Below are 16,013 nucleotides of genomic sequence, written 5' to 3'. Positions count from 1 at the left end.
TATTATATTACACTGTTCATTTAAGACGAGTAAATTGAATCAAAATATTTAAAAGAAAACCATTTGAAACTGAATTGTTTTACATAGAAAGCTTTGAATCTTTAGATTTTCGATGAACTTTTAAACTTTTAGCGTTCCAATTTTTATTGTTTTATCTAAAATGTGTTTAATTTATAAGTGAAATTGTTAAATTTTGAAGCATAAATAACAATTGAACACTTATTATTTGTAGAAAAAATTTGAGTAATTTTAAGAGATATTTAGAAGTTTTGAAAAGATTCAAAATTAATTAAAAACTTGAAATAATTTCAAGTAATTTAAACGACGTGTGTTAACATTTTTTTCAGAACTTCTAAATATATTTTAAAATTAATCGAAGTTTTCCTACAATTTTTGAAAATCCTGCAAATTAAAAAAATCCTTAAAATCTTCCATGTTCTTCTTTGATAATTCTTTTAAGCTCTTAAACTCTTCTTAAACTTTCTGTTATAATAATTATTCAAAGCGAAAAATCAAGTTCTAAATTTAATTCCAATCTTATAGAAAAAATGCAATGAATTTTGAAATATATTTAAAAGTTTCGAACAAAAATTAAAACATTATTTTGAATTTGGAAAACTTTTAAACCACTTCTAGATTTCTCAAGATTTTTAAATAAAATTGTGAAGCTTTTGAAGGATTCCTAGTCTACTTAAAATAAAAATAATTTAAGAACTGTTAGTCAAAAAAATTATTTTTCAATTTTTAATGTGTCTATCTTGAAATTACCTAAAATAATATAATTTTCAAAATTTTTTTAAATCATTGCTTGATTCTTTAATTTAGACTATTAAAAATGTGAGCGTGGATTTATATTTTTGGAACTTAATCTGAATCTTTGAACTCTATAATTGATAAAAGTTCTAAATTTGGCAGTTTATTCGCATTTCATTAAACATTCTTTAATTGAAAAATGTTACTACCTTCCACTTGGCACGTGTAAATTTGTCAGCATTTGAATACACAATTTTCAATTGAAAAACTTTTAAACTTCAATTTTAAAAGTTTGGTTTGATTTTTTAAATTTCATTGGCCGTGAAAAATGTTTGTAAACCGGGAAATGACCGGGAATTTTTTTCTTCGATTAAAACGGCCACCCTGAAAATCTTTTCCAGTTTGATTCAAAACTTTTTTTTTTAAATAATCAGTAAATTTTTTTTCTTTTTGAGTTATGATATCATTCAGTTTATATTGCGTAATTCGAGAATCTTTCACTTACAAATTTTGACCATTTTGGATTTTTATTTTTGAGCGTTTATTTTTCATTTAAAGAATTTAAAAATGCAGTTTTAAAGACTTAAAAATTATTGGCGTTTGAAATCGATGATTTTTAATAAAAAAAACTTTTCAGTTGATCTAATGTGAATATAAATTATAATAATTTTTTAATTGATGTATACATTGAGGATAAACAAGTAAATTGTAATTGATTTTACAAGACGATTCGGAATAAGTTCGAAATTTAAGAATTTGCAGATTTTAATGTTCGAAATGAAACTGTTTAAATTTCAAAGTATAAGTAGTTAAACAAATGTAAGCACCCAATTGATACTATATAAACTATTTTCATTTTTAAAATAATTTCAGAATAATATATTTATAATTAAAGGCTTTTATTAAATTAAAAATATTGTTTTAGTCTCAAATTTCAAATTTTGCAATTAAGAAAAATAGCTGTTGCTTTCTGGTTGCTTAATATTTAGAAATATTTTATTTTCCGTGTAAAATCAGTAATTATAAATCAAATATTTAAAACTAAACTTTGAAATTAAAATTATAATTGTTCAATCTAAATAATTTTAATATACAAATAAATGGTTTAATTTTAAAATATAATATTGCCAAATTTCGATGCTACTAGCCCACGGCCTAATTTAAAACAAAATATAGATTTTTGCAGGTTTAAAACAAAATTTAGAAGCTTTTTAAGAATTATAAAAGCCTTGAAAAAAATATAAAAAAACCTTTTTTTAAGATTTGTAATATTTTTAATTTGTTAGAATTTAAAAAAATGTAGGGAGAATTGGAACCGTTTTAAAAGGTGGTTCTAAGTTCTGAAAAAATTTCAAAAATAATAAAAAATTTGCATAAATGTAAAACAAGATGTAGATGTTTCAAGATTTAAAAAAAAATTTAAACTTTTTAAGGATTTGTTAACTATTTAATATTAGAATAATCTAACTTTTAATTTAAGAAGGGTTTAGTTTATAACAAAAGTTTAAGCGTTCAATTTTTTATATTTCAAGCTTAAAATTGCTTAAAATTATTTTCTGCTCAGTTTTTATTACTTGAAATAAAAAAGTTTCATTACCGTGAAAAATGTTTGCGTACCGGGAAATGACCAGGAATTTTCTTAGTTGATTAAAATGGCCTTCCTGAAACTAAAATATGCTTGTTTAGTTTCAATTGTAGTCAGTTTTAAATTTAATTATTTTATATTTTAATATCCCAAACAGTTTGTTCTCAATTTCAAATGTAGAATATTGTTTGGTTTTTTGAATTTTTCGAAATTTTAGAATATAAAATTGAAAGGCTGGATGGTTGCACTATTTCCAGTTTGAAAATTTAGAAAATAATCTTGATTTGTATTCTATTTAAAAAAAATTTTAATTTTCAATGTAATGTCGTAAAGTTGTGTAATTTGAATGTTCAATTTTTCTCTTTCGTAAGTTTTAATTTATAAAATTGTAATATTTCTCAAATAAAATTCGTCTATTTTTAATTTTTTTTAATTTTAATTTTAAGGGCTTATAATTTAAAAGCCTTTTATTTTGAACTGTAAAAATAATGGAGAATTGATCTTTTTTATTTTTATAACTTTTTCAGATTATAATTTTTTAATGTAATGAGCATTCAATTCATTTAAGCATTTTCAATTTTTAATCGCTTCGAATTGAGAATCATTTAATTTCAAACACTTTCAATTTCAAATTATTCAATTTAAAAATATTTTATTTAGAAACGATAGAATTAACATTCCATTTGAAATTATTAATTATTCTTTCAAAAATTTGAAAATTTTTTATATTTATAAATTTGTTTAATAGTTGATTCTTAAGTTGTTCATATTTGAAAATGTTTAGAGAATCTTGGGAACAGCAACCTGTTCATATAAAAAGAAAGGATAAAGATTACTATCAAGTTTTAATGTCCACACCGATGATGGATACAATTTTGCGAGAGAATCACATACTTTTTACGAAAAATGTCGACGTTACGTCGTATACTGATGGAGTGAGGGAAACACATAATCCTCCTGGTCGAGCAATCCCGAGTATTGTTTGGGATTATTACGAGAATGGATGTTCCATCAGGATGCTGAATCCTCAGACCTTTATTCCACAACTTCATGAGTTCAATGGTAATTTTATTTCATTAGCTCTTTCAATTTTTAATTACAGGAGGCATCGGACTAAAGGACATTGGTCGTTGGACCGGAAAACCGAGAAATGACAGTGAATTTATTTTTTAACCAGAAATTTTACTAATTTTTAGAAAAAAAATCTTTCCAAGTTCTATTCTAAACATTTTTTAAATAAATATTTGAATTTTTATCTTCCTTAATTATGGTATCCTTTAGTTTATGATGCGTAATTCGAAACTTTTACATTCCAGATTTTTATTTTCAAGCGTACATTGTTTATTTAAATTAACTTAAAGTGCAGTATTTGAAGACCAAAACAATTACAAATAACAAGCATTTGAAATTGAACATTTTTGATAACCATATTTTTACTTGATTAACTTTAAATAGAAATTGATTAATTAATTTAAAAATTGATCTGTACTTGAAGTATCAAAAAGTGAACAATAATTTATTTTTAAGACAATTCTAAATCCGTTCAAATTTAAGAATTTCTAGAGTTCGGCGTTACAAATTAAACTGGTTCTATTCAAAAGTCTTAGTTCTAAAAAAATTTAAATAATTTGAAACTGAATTGTTTGAAATAGAAATCTCTAAAACTTGGAATTTCAAGGATCTTTTTAAACTTTGAGCGTAACGATTTAAAGTTTTCTATTCAAAAATTTTTTAATTTTTAAGTGAAACTGTTAAAGCGTGTGTTCCGAGAAAATTTTCCTTATTCGTACCGAAATTCCAGTTAAAATAGCATTTAAAACAAAACGTAGATTTTCGTAGAATTTGAACAAAAAATGCATAAGCTTTTAAGAAATGTGAAAGGCTTTAAAAGAATAAAAACATTTTTTTAAGATTGCTAGAAAAATTGAAAATAATTTTTTATTTTGAAAAATTATTTGAAATTTGAATCATTTTTAAAGGTATTTAGAAGTTGTGAAAAACTTTTAACAACAATTTTAAATTTGAAAAAATTTGAAACATGTATATTTTTTAAGCCTGAAAGAAAACTGGAACTTTTTAAGGATATTTCAACTATTTAAAATAAAAATAATCCAACTTCTAATGTATAAACTGTTCAGTTAAAAAAATTGACTTGTTTAAGTCTTAATGTTTCTAGCTAACAATTGGTCAAAATAATACAATTTTTTAGTTTTCAAATACATTTTTTTATTTTTCAATTTAGAGAATTGAAAATAATAGCATGGATGTATATTTTTGTAACTGAATCTGAATCTTTCAACTCTACAATTTATAAAAGTAAAAATTCTAAAATTTTCCGTTTAAATGGATCAAATTTAAAGTTAATCACTTGAACAGTGTTAAGACTTTCCATTTTATAAGTGTAAGTTATTTTCATCCAAAAACTTGCATTTTTATCCAAGAAAGATACAATTACTCTTTTCAACACCAAAATATTAAATTTAAACAAAAAGTAAATTTTCTACAAAATAGTTAAATTTTCATAAAACAGGAGAACTTTAAACCAAAAAAGATAACTTTTCAAAAAAATTCTTGAACTTTCAACCAAATAGTTGCATTTTTATTCAAGAAAAATTAAAATTATACTCAAACAGATGAATTTTTACAATCAAAAAGATAAATTTTTAAAGAAAGGGTAGAATTTTCGTATAAAAAGATTTCAATTGACTTTTCAACACAAAAATAGAAATTTTAAAAAAAGGTTAATTTTCTAGGAAATAATTCAATTTTTAACAAAACAGATGAATTTCCAACCAAAAAAGAAATCTTTTAAAGAAAATTCAGGATGGTGACTTGACCGGGAAACCGAGAATTTTATTGACCAAGGACAAAACCAGGAAATGACTGGGAATTTAATTTAAAAATTGAGAAATTGCTTCTGATCGTAGCAAAATTCCAGTTTTCACTATTTTAGTAATTTTGGTGATTTCTACTTTATTAGTTGCAGGGCATATGTGAAAAAAATTATCTTTTTTATTTTGGAATATTTTTGAATTATAATATACATTTTTTGTTAGGAATTTACCTATTTTTCTTGAAAATTCATTTACTTGCTGTTAAAAGCTAAACTTTTTTGTTCAAAATTCATTTTTTTTTGTTGGAAGATTCATAATTCTAATTAGAAATTCATTTCTTTTTAAGAATGCAACTTCTTTGTTGAAAATCAATTTTTTAATTGAAAATTTAACTATTCCAGTGGAAAATTTACATATGCTAGTTCAAAATTTAACATATTGGTTGTGAGTTTGTCCTTTTAAATTAAAAATTAATTTATTTCCTCGAAAATTCATATATTTTGTAAAAAAATCTGTTTTTTTTTTGGAAAAAAAAGATTAAAAAAATGTTAATCTCTTCATTTAAAAATTATTCTTTTTGGTTAAAAATTCAAGTATTTGTGTTAAATATTCATTACTTTAGTTGAAAATTCATTTTTTAGGTCAGAAATAAATTTACTTGGTTGGAAAATAATCTCTTTTTTTGAAGAATAATTTTTTTATTGAAGATTCATCACTTTAATTGAAAATTCATTTATTTGATTGAAAAATGAGCTGTTTGATTGAAAGCTTGTTTTTTCCTAGGACGAAAAAGAATTTTTTCACTACAAATTTAACAATTTTATGGAAAAATTGTTTCTTATTTTGTTGAAAATAATTTTTTACCTGAAACTGAAAATAAGAATACTATTCCAGTTGAATATTTAATAATTTTAGTTGAAAATTCATTTTTTTTGGTTCAGCATTCATTTTTCGACTGAACATTTAATTATTCTTCAATGTTTCGTAAAAAAATGATCTGTTTTATTTGAAAATTCGTCTTTTTGTGGTTCAACATTGATTTTCTTAAATTAGAACTTAATTATTTAAGTTTTATTTGACAATTTATCTTTATTAGTAAAAAATTTTGTCTGGTTGAAAGTTCAACTGTTTTATTTGATGATTCATTTTTTAAAAATAAAAACTCATTTTGTTAAAAATTCATCAGTTGAGATGAAAATGAATGTTTGTTTTACTAACAATATAACTATTCCATTTTCTTTAAAAAATTGATTTTTTTCCAGTTCAAAATTCAACTATTTGTGTGGCAATTTGAATCCTTGGATTGAAAATTTAACTATTTCTTTAAAATTCATGTATTGTTTTGAAAAGTTGTAGTTTTTTAATAGAAAATTAATCTTTTTGATTGAAAATCAATCTAATTAAAAATGAGCTGTTCTTTTTTTTGTTTGAGAAATAATTTTTTACATAAACTGAAAATAAAAATACTATTTCACTTGAATATTCCGTAATTTTAGTTGAAACTTCATTTTTTTGGTTGAACATTTAATTACTATTAAATTTTTTATTGAAAAATGACATTTGAAGATTTATTGTTTTGGATAAAAACTTATTTTGTTGAAAATTCATCAGTCGAGATGAAAATGAATGTTTGTTTTACTAACAATATAACTATTCCATTTTCTTTAAAAAATTGATTTTTTTCCAGTTCAAAATTCAACTATTTGTGTGGCAATTTGAATCCTTGGATTGAAAATTTTACTATTTCTTTAAAATTTATGTATTGTTTTGAAAAGTTGTAGTTTTTTAATAGAAAATTAATCTTTTTGATTGAAAATCAATCTAATTGTTTAAAATATCAATTTTTGGTTAAAAATTCAAGTATTTTATTTAAAGATTCATCATTTTAGTAGAAAATGTATCTGTTTGGTTTAAAATTCTACTATTCCAGTTAAAGATTCATAATTTTATTTAAAAATTCATTTATTCTACAATTTTTCGATCTGTTGTCTTAAAGGATATTTAGATTACATTTGCAATCGTCCGCTGAATCGCCATCCTAAAATTGTTAAATTTTCAACCGAATAATAAAGTTTATAACTAAAACGATAATCTACAGTAGAAAATTTCTGCGAATTTGAAAAAAATTACATAAATGAGTGAAGGACACTTTTTCTTTCAATTAACCCTCAAACGGTACACTCCAACCCAGCATACGTAAACGGCACATTGGTGCGAATTGGTTTGTTTGCAATTTTAATATTAATTATTTAATATATTGAAGATATAATAAACAATTAGTATATATCACACATATTTAACATATATATTTAATATATGTGGGGATAATCCGCTGTAGCTCTGTTTACCTAAATGCCAACAAAATAAAAAAAAAACTTCCGGTGCGAATTCGCACCAGTGTACCGTTTGAAGGTTAAAAATACACTACTGCTTTTCTTTTTATCTAGCCATCCTTCAAGAATTTTTCGGCTGTTTTGTTGGAGCGAATTCCTATCTCACTCCGCCCAACAGTCAAGGTTTTGCTCCTCATTTCGACGACATCGAAGCCTTCATTCTACAAGTCGAAGGAAAGAAACGATGGAGACTCTACAAACCCCGCGAGGAAGATTTCCTGGCAAGATTTTCTTCCAAGAATTTCGACCAATCCGAAATTGGAGAGCCAATTATGGATGTGGTTTTAAACGCTGGAGATCTACTCTACTTTCCTCGAGGAACAATTCACCAAGGCGAGACCATAGACGACACTCACAGTCTGCACATCACCTTGAGCGTTTATCAGAAAAACAGCTGGACTGACCTTTTCGAAAAGCTTTTGCCGAAAGCCCTTGAGAGCGCGTCAAAACGAGACTTTCGATTTCGCGAGGGCTTGCCTATTGGCTCATTGAGGCATCTTGGTCTCGCACATTCTGCCGACAAAGGTCCAAATCGAAGAGCATTTTTGGAGAAAGCCAAGTTCCTCTTGGAGGAACTTATAAAACATGTTGATGTCGATGTGGCTGCAGATCAGGTTGCCAAGGGACATCTTCACGATTTTTTACCTCCTGTTCTGTGGGATCAGGACCTGGAATATTCTGTCATTCAGGATGGATGGATTGTGAGGAATGCGGGAGTTGTTGAAGAGAAAGTCGATATTGAACCGGAGACGAGGATAAGACTTGTGAGATCTCATTGTGTTAGGTATGTTTTTTTTTCAATATATAATGTTCCGGGCCACTGTTCACATTTTTTTTTTGGCAAATTCACAATTTTTTAGAAAATGCAGGCCTCGTACTCGTCATACTATTGACACTAAGGTAAACCGACTATTACTGGGACAATGTAAAAAGTATGTCCAGTACTGGGACAATAATAAATATCGTTGAGCATCTTTTATATTCTAATATAAATCATAAAAGTATCTAAAAATTTTCTAGCATTTATAAAGTTCTTTAGGGTGTCTAGTGACCTTGAAAACCTTCAAAACCTGGAAATCTCCTTGATTTTTTCACGAAAACCTTGAGCCCTGGCTATACAGCGGATTTTTTTAGGGGTTGACCACTCGGTTTTTAAGTGTGTAACAGATTTCAAAATGTTACACAAGATTTCAAAAGGTTACAAAAGATTTTTAAAGATTTAAAAATATTTTAAGTATCTTTAACATTTCGTAAAGATTTCACGGATGTTAACGATTTGAAAAAAGGCGCGCACGCCAGATTTCAATAAAAATTTCAAAAATTTGAAACGATTTCAAGAGGTTTTAAAACCTTTTAGAATATTTCAAAAGATTTCAAATAATTCAATGACTAACGAGTACAACAGATTTTCCAAACAAAGATTCAAGAAAGATTTTATAAACATTTCAAAATATTTGACAAAGATTTCAAGGATTTCAAAAATTCAAAAAAGGCGTAAACACTAGATTAAAAATTGTTCACAAAAATTCCCCAAAGATTTCGAAAATTTCACAAAGGTTTTAAAACTTACAAAAGGGTTTAAAGATTTTAAAACGGGTATATTAAATCACATTTCTAAGATTTCAAAACATTTCAAAGATTTTAAACAATTCCAACATTTTTGAGGAGATATCAAAAGATTTCACTTAGATTTGTAATAATTTAAATAATTCCAACGAATTCACAAAGATTTCAAAAGACTTCACAAAAATTTCAAAGATTTCGAACATTTCTCTAAGATTTCGAACATTGTACGAAGATTTTAAAACTTTCAAAAGATTTTAAAGATTTTAAAACATTTCAAAGATTTTATATAACTTCAAATTTTTTAGGAGATCTCAAAAGGTTTTACAAAAGTTTCAAAGATTTAATAAAACATTCATAAAGATTTTAAAACAATACGCGAATTTCAAAGATTTCAACAAGGGTGCAGTACACCAGATTTAAAGGATTTCAAACCCTCAAAGATTTTAAACGATTTAAAAATGTTTGACGAGATTTCAAACGATTGCAAAAGATTTCTCAAATATTTTAAAGAATTTTTAAGGATTTCAAAACATTTCAAGAATTTCAAAACATTTAAAAGATTTTTAATGATTTCAAAAGGTTTCAACAAATTTCAGAAGATTTTAAAAGATTTCAATAATTTCAAACGAACAGAAAAGATTTCGCGAACAAAGATTAAAGAAACATTTCAAAAATATTTCAAAGATTTAAAAACATTTCAAATGTTTTTAAACAAACACAAAAGATTCCCCAAACAAAGATTACAGAAAGAGTTCACAAAGATTTCAAGAATTGTAAAGATTTGACAAAAGCTTTGAAAAATGCCAAAGGATTTCACCGGAATTTCAAGCTTTCACTAAGGTTTGTATTATCACACAAAGATTTCAAAAGATTTCAATGATTTCAAGAATTAAAAGATTAAAAAATATTCCTAAAGATTTCAGAAAGACGACTCATGTTCGCAAAAAATTAACAATTTGTTTATTTACGATTCGGCTTTCTTTATCAATTTTTGGATAATAAAAAATGAAATGGCTCATTTTTTACATGTATGACAAACGTTTATTTTATTATTTGATGTAAGAAACGAGACCTGGAAAATTTTGATTTCTTGACCTGGAAAACCTGGAAAAGACCTTGCATTTTATTCTTAAGAATCGCTAGACACCTTGTTCTTATGAATTTATTACCACTATTTATTTTTGTTCTGGCAAGTTATGCATTCTGTAAAAAATAATAAAAATTACTTCTCCAAATCTGTGAATGAACCGCTGTAAAATTCACCATTTTTTTTGCACTTTAAAACTTTCCGCATAACTTTTATAGCCTTGTAGTAATGTAGTTTCTAGATTAATAGAAAAAGTTTCCCTTAATGGGACGGCCACTTTCTCCGTATGTATTTTGAATTAAATGAGGCAGTATTTTGTCATAGTGACATATTAAAAATATTATTTATGAGCTCCACGCTTGCAGTTGAATCGTTTATGAATTCGAAACAAGAAGTTAAAAATATTTTATTGCAACGTTGCAATTCGAACCTTAAATTTTGCCAACCTCTTAAGAAAGTAATTAAATAGTTACTCCTAAATTAAATTTTTTAATACAAATTAGTAATTTTGCATTAAAATTTATAATGATAGGTTTATATTAAATATTATTAATAGTAATAACATTAATATGATAAATTGACTTGAAAATTTAACAGATTGGTTGGCATTTTTTTTCTTTCTTGAATAAAAAATCTTTTTTGATTAATATTTCAACTCTTTATGTTGAAAATTCATCTTTTTTGTTCGAATATTTATCTCTTTAATGATGAATTTCATCTTGTTGAAAATTCATATTTTTTGGTAGAAATTTTATCTTGTTTCATTACAAGTCGAACTATGTAGATGAAAATTCATTTTTTTAAATGAATTAGACTGTTTTTAATTTGTAATTCAAACCTTTTTTGGTTGAAATATAAACTATTCTATTTTTTGTGAGATTTCATCTTTTTTGGTAGAAAATTAGTTTTTTTTTTAATTTTAAAATTCAACAGTTCTTAGAAAATTGAAAGTATTAGATTGAGAATTAACTTTTTTTGTTGAAAATGTCTATTTTTTGGTCAGAAAGTTATATTAGCTTAGTAGAAAAATCAAGAATTTTTTGAAATATATATTTTTTTACTGAAAAATCTTTCTTGTTTGAAAATTCATCTTTTTTGGTAGAAATTCGTGTTTTTTATTTTTAAAGTTAAAAGTTTGTTAGAAAATTGAAGTATTATATTGAGAATTAACATTTTTATTGAAAATTGATATTTTTTGGTCTGAAAGTTATATTATTTTAGTAGGAAAATCAAGAATTTTTTGAAATATATATTATCTTTATTTAAAAATCTTTCTTGTTTGAAAATTCATCTTTTTTGGTAGAAATTAGTGTTTTTTATTTTAAAATTTAAAAGTTTCTTAGAAAATTGAAGTAATAGATTGAGAATTAACCTTTTTATTGAAAATTGATATTTTTTATCTGAAAATTGTATTAGTTTAGTAAAAAATTCAAGAATTTGTTTGAAATATTTTTTATTTTTTTATTGAAAATTCCTTCTTTTTTGAAAATTCATCTTTTTTGGTAGAAATTTGATCTCGTTTCATTACAAGTCGAAATATGTAGGTAAAAATTCATTTCTTAAAATGAATTCGACTGTTTTTAATTCATAATTTAAAATTTTTTTTGATAAAATGTCAACTATTTTATTTTTTAAAATTAGAATTCATCTTTTTTGTAGAAAATTAGTCTTTTTTATTTCAAAATTGAACCGTTTGTTAGAAAATTGAAGTATTAGATTGAGAATGACCTTTTTGCCGAAAATTCCTATTTTCGGGTTTAAAATTGCAATCTTTACAGTAATCGTCGGTTTACCTTATCAGGGTTGTCGCTTTAATCACATGAAAAAATTCCCGTTCATATCCCGCACGGATACACAGTATTTTTTGGAACATTTGAGGACCAAAAAGAAAAAAATTTTCCGGCCAATTTTTGAGAAGACCGAATTTTTCGAATAAAATAAAATTTTATTTTTATTTTTAAATTTATTTTCTGTGTAATACAAGTCAAATATCGCATAACGAGTAAGTTAATTAGATCAAAGTCGACCATCTCTGATCATGTTATGGGGGTTTAAAACATTCTTTATGTCTTGAAAATCGATAAAACTTCAGAAAACCAAGATAAAGGGCATGAATTCCTTATTTGAAGGCCAAAATTGTAATAATGTCGGCTTTATCAAAACAATGAGACTCCGAATTCTATTCAAAATTAATTGGAAGTTTAAATTATTTGAAATAATTTAAACAAATAGCCCACGGCCTAATTTAAAATAAAATGTAGAGTTTTGCAGATTTAGAAAAAAATTAAAACCTTTTTAAGAATTATGAAAGTCTTCTAAAAGAATTACAAAAAAAACTTTTTTTTCAGATTCTTAGGAAAATTGTAAATGACTTTTTATTAAAAGAAATTAATTTTAAGAGAAAATTTAAGAAGATTTAAAAAGAGTTCCAATGGATTGTGTAGGATTTTGTAGGATTCCAATTATTTTTTTAAGATTGAAGAAATAAAAATTAGGAAGAACTCGAATCATATTAAAAGATGTTTAGAATTAAAACGATGAATTAAAAAATGAACTTTTAACAAAGTAATTCAACTGTCATTTAAAATGTTAAATTTTCTAACCAAAAAGACGAATTTGTTGAACATTAATCTTTTTCTTTTTAAATTAATCTCTTTCGCTACAAATTTCAGCTTTTTTGGTTAGAAATGCAAGAGCCTGGTGAAAAATTAATTTTTTTCGCTCGAAAATTAAGTTTTTTGTTAAAAATTCTTAAATTTAGTAGAAAATTGAACTATTTAGTTGAAAATTCGTTGTTATTGGTTAAATCGAACTGGTCTTTACTTTAATCTAAAATCTATTTTCGTTGAAATATGTATCAACTCTTACAAGTGTGACTACATTCTTTAAAAAAAATTTCTTTGTTACAATTTATTTTATTGAAAATTCAACTGATTAGTTGAAAATTAACTTTTTTTTTAATTTTAATTTTCGGATTGAAAATTTAACTATTTTGTAAAAAATTCGTCTTTTGGCTAAATATTCAACAATTTGGTTCAAAATTCAACTATTTGGTACACAATTTATATTAATCATATGAACCTGGAAGATTTTAAGGAAATGTTTTGTATTGTTTGGGAGTTAAGCAAAAAAATACAGGAAGAATTCGAATCATTTTAAAAGATGTTTAGAAGTTCTGAAACAATTTCAAACGTAATTTAAAATTTGAGTAAATATAAAGAAACATGTAGTTGTTTCAAGATTTTGTAACAAAATTTTGAAGCTTTTTAAGGATTTTTAAACTATTTAAAATGAAAACAATTTTAATTTTAATTTAAGAAGTGTTCAGTTTATAACAAAACTATAATAGTTCAATTTTTAATATTTCTAGCTTAAAATTCCTTAAAATGATTTGCAGCTCAGTTTTTATTACTTTAAATGGAAAAATTTTTAGCTTTAGAGTTCGGATTTTTTAATTTCATTGATAGTTAAAAATTTTTGTAAACTGGAAAAAAAACTGGAGACGGTTCGCCTGAACCAACTTTAAATACGAAGTCATACTACGTCAGCTTTTTTTATATTTGTTTCTTTTTTTTTGGAACATTTTAAGACCAAAAGAAAAAGTGGATAATTTCATGATAAATATTGGAATAGAAATAATTCTAAAGATAAATATGGGTAAATATCAATTATTTAACACGTAACATAGGCTGAACATATAGTTTTTGAAAATAAAAATTACATTTCAACTGCATGTAAATTCCTTTTTCATAATAAATATTATTATAATTACGTGTGAGATTCAGGAAATGAAAACATACATTTTTATCATACTAAAAAATTCTTAAATTATGAAATATATATTACAATTTTACAGTATAATACGAGACGAACAATCATTAGTCTTTTTTGAAGTTTTTAAAAAGTCATAAATAATTGAAAATCACAAACGTAGATTGAAGTAAACATTTAAAAATAATTGTAAAATGTTTTAAGTTAATAAATTTTATGTTCGACTTATGTTACGTGTTAAATAATTAATATTTATCTTTAGAATTATTTCTATTCCAATTTTTATCATCATGCTAATTTGCATAAAATATTGATTTTTCATATAAATTCGGTTTTCCTAAGAAATAGTGTGAGAAATAATTTTTCTCTAGTCTTGAATTGTTCTGATAAAACTGACAATATTATTTCAATTACCGAGTTGTGACCAAGAACATTTTAAAGGTGAAAACAAATATTTATAAGTTTTCAGAATACTGTATTTTAGGTTTCAAATAGGGAATTCATGAACATTATCTTGGTTTTCTGGAGTATTAAAAATAAAAGTTAATTTTATTCGAAAAGTTCGTTTTTCTCAAAATCTGGCCGGGGATTTTTTTTTCATTTTGGTATTAAAATGTTCCAAAAAATGTAGAGAAAAAAATATTTTTAAAAAATCTGACGTGCTATGTATTTAAAGTTCGTTCATGCGAACCGTGCCCGGTTTTTTCCTGGTTCGCAGACATTTTTCACTGTCAATGAAATTAAAAAATCTGAACTCTAACGCTCAAAATTTTTCAATTTGAAGTAATAAAAACTGAGCTGCAAATTATTTTGAGCAATTTCAAACTAGAAATATTAAAAATTGAACGATTACATTTTTGTTATAAACTGAACACTTCGTCAATTAAAAGTTAAGTCATTTTTATTTTAAATAGTTAAAAAATCCTTAAAAAGCTTCAAAATTTTGTTTCAAAATCTTGAAGCATCTACAGGTTGCTTTACATTTAGTCATTTACTCAAATTTTTAATTATTTTTGAAATTTTTTCAGAACTTCTAAACATATTTTAAAATGATTAGAATTCTTCCTCAAATTTTTTTCTTAACTCCCAGAAAATAAAAAATATTGCCTTAAAATCTTCCAGGTTAGCTAAAAAGACGAATTTTTTACAAAATAGTTAAATTTTCAATCCGAAAATTAAAATTAAAAAAAGTTAATTTTCAACTGATCAGTTGAATTTTCAAGAAAATAAATTGTAATAAAAAAAAACCTTTTAAGAATGTAGTCACACTTGTTGTAAAAATTGATACATATTTTAACAAATATAGATTTTAAATTAAAGTAAAATCCAGTTCGATTTACGAAGAACAACGAATTTTCAACTAAATAGTTAAATTCTTTACTAAATTGATGAATTGTTAATTTAAAAACTTAATTTTCGAGCGAAATAAATTAATTTTTAACTAGGCTCTTGCATTTCTCACCAAAGGATGTGAAATTTCTAGATAAAGAGATTAATTTTAAAACAAAAAAATTAATGTTCAACAAATTCGTCTCTTTGGTTAGAAAATTCAACTTTTGAGTGACAGTTGAATTACTTTGTTAAAAATTCATTTTTTAATTCGTTGTTGCAATTCTAAACATCTTTTAATATGATTCGAATTCTTCCTAGATTTTTTTCTTCAATTCTAAAAAATCAAAAATATTTCCTTAAAATCTTCCAGATTCCATTGGAACTCTTTTTATACCTTTTTAAATTTTTCCTTAAAATTAATTTTTCAAAATAAAATGTAATTTTCCTAGGAATATTAAGAAACTTTCTCGGATTTTTTTAGAAATTATAGGAGTTCAAAATTTAGTTTTTTGTTTGTTTTTAAATATTTGATTTATGATTATAATAATGATATAATTATGATAATGATATAATGATATTATATATCATTATAATTTATATTCAAATTTTTCTAATCGCAAATTGTCAATTTTAAACGCTACTAATTTTTAATTGGTAAGGTCTTTGAAACAGCATTTTAAAATTCTTTAAAT

The 16,013-nt window shown here is 24.3% G+C and overlaps 1 protein-coding gene across 2 annotated transcripts in view; it reads left to right on the top strand.

The window, feature by feature from the left end:
* Positions 1–16,013, top strand: part of LOC117167980 (ribosomal oxygenase 1) — a 29,095-nt gene that overhangs the window by 6,434 nt on the left and 6,648 nt on the right. For both annotated transcript variants that reach the window (XM_033353264.1, XM_033353263.1), the window contains exons 3-4: positions 3,123–3,400; positions 7,620–8,349. In XM_033353264.1, coding sequence (XP_033209155.1) covers positions 3,123–3,400; positions 7,620–8,349 — 1,008 coding nt within the window. The remainder of the gene's footprint in view (positions 1–3,122; positions 3,401–7,619; positions 8,350–16,013) is intronic.

This window comes from Belonocnema kinseyi, chromosome 2 (genome assembly GCF_010883055.1).
Source record: "Belonocnema kinseyi isolate 2016_QV_RU_SX_M_011 chromosome 2, B_treatae_v1, whole genome shotgun sequence".
NCBI classification, from domain to species: Eukaryota; Metazoa; Arthropoda; class Insecta; order Hymenoptera; family Cynipidae; genus Belonocnema; species Belonocnema kinseyi.
The sequence above is the reverse complement of the archived record's forward strand: the minus strand, read 5'-3'. Positions and strand labels throughout refer to the sequence as shown.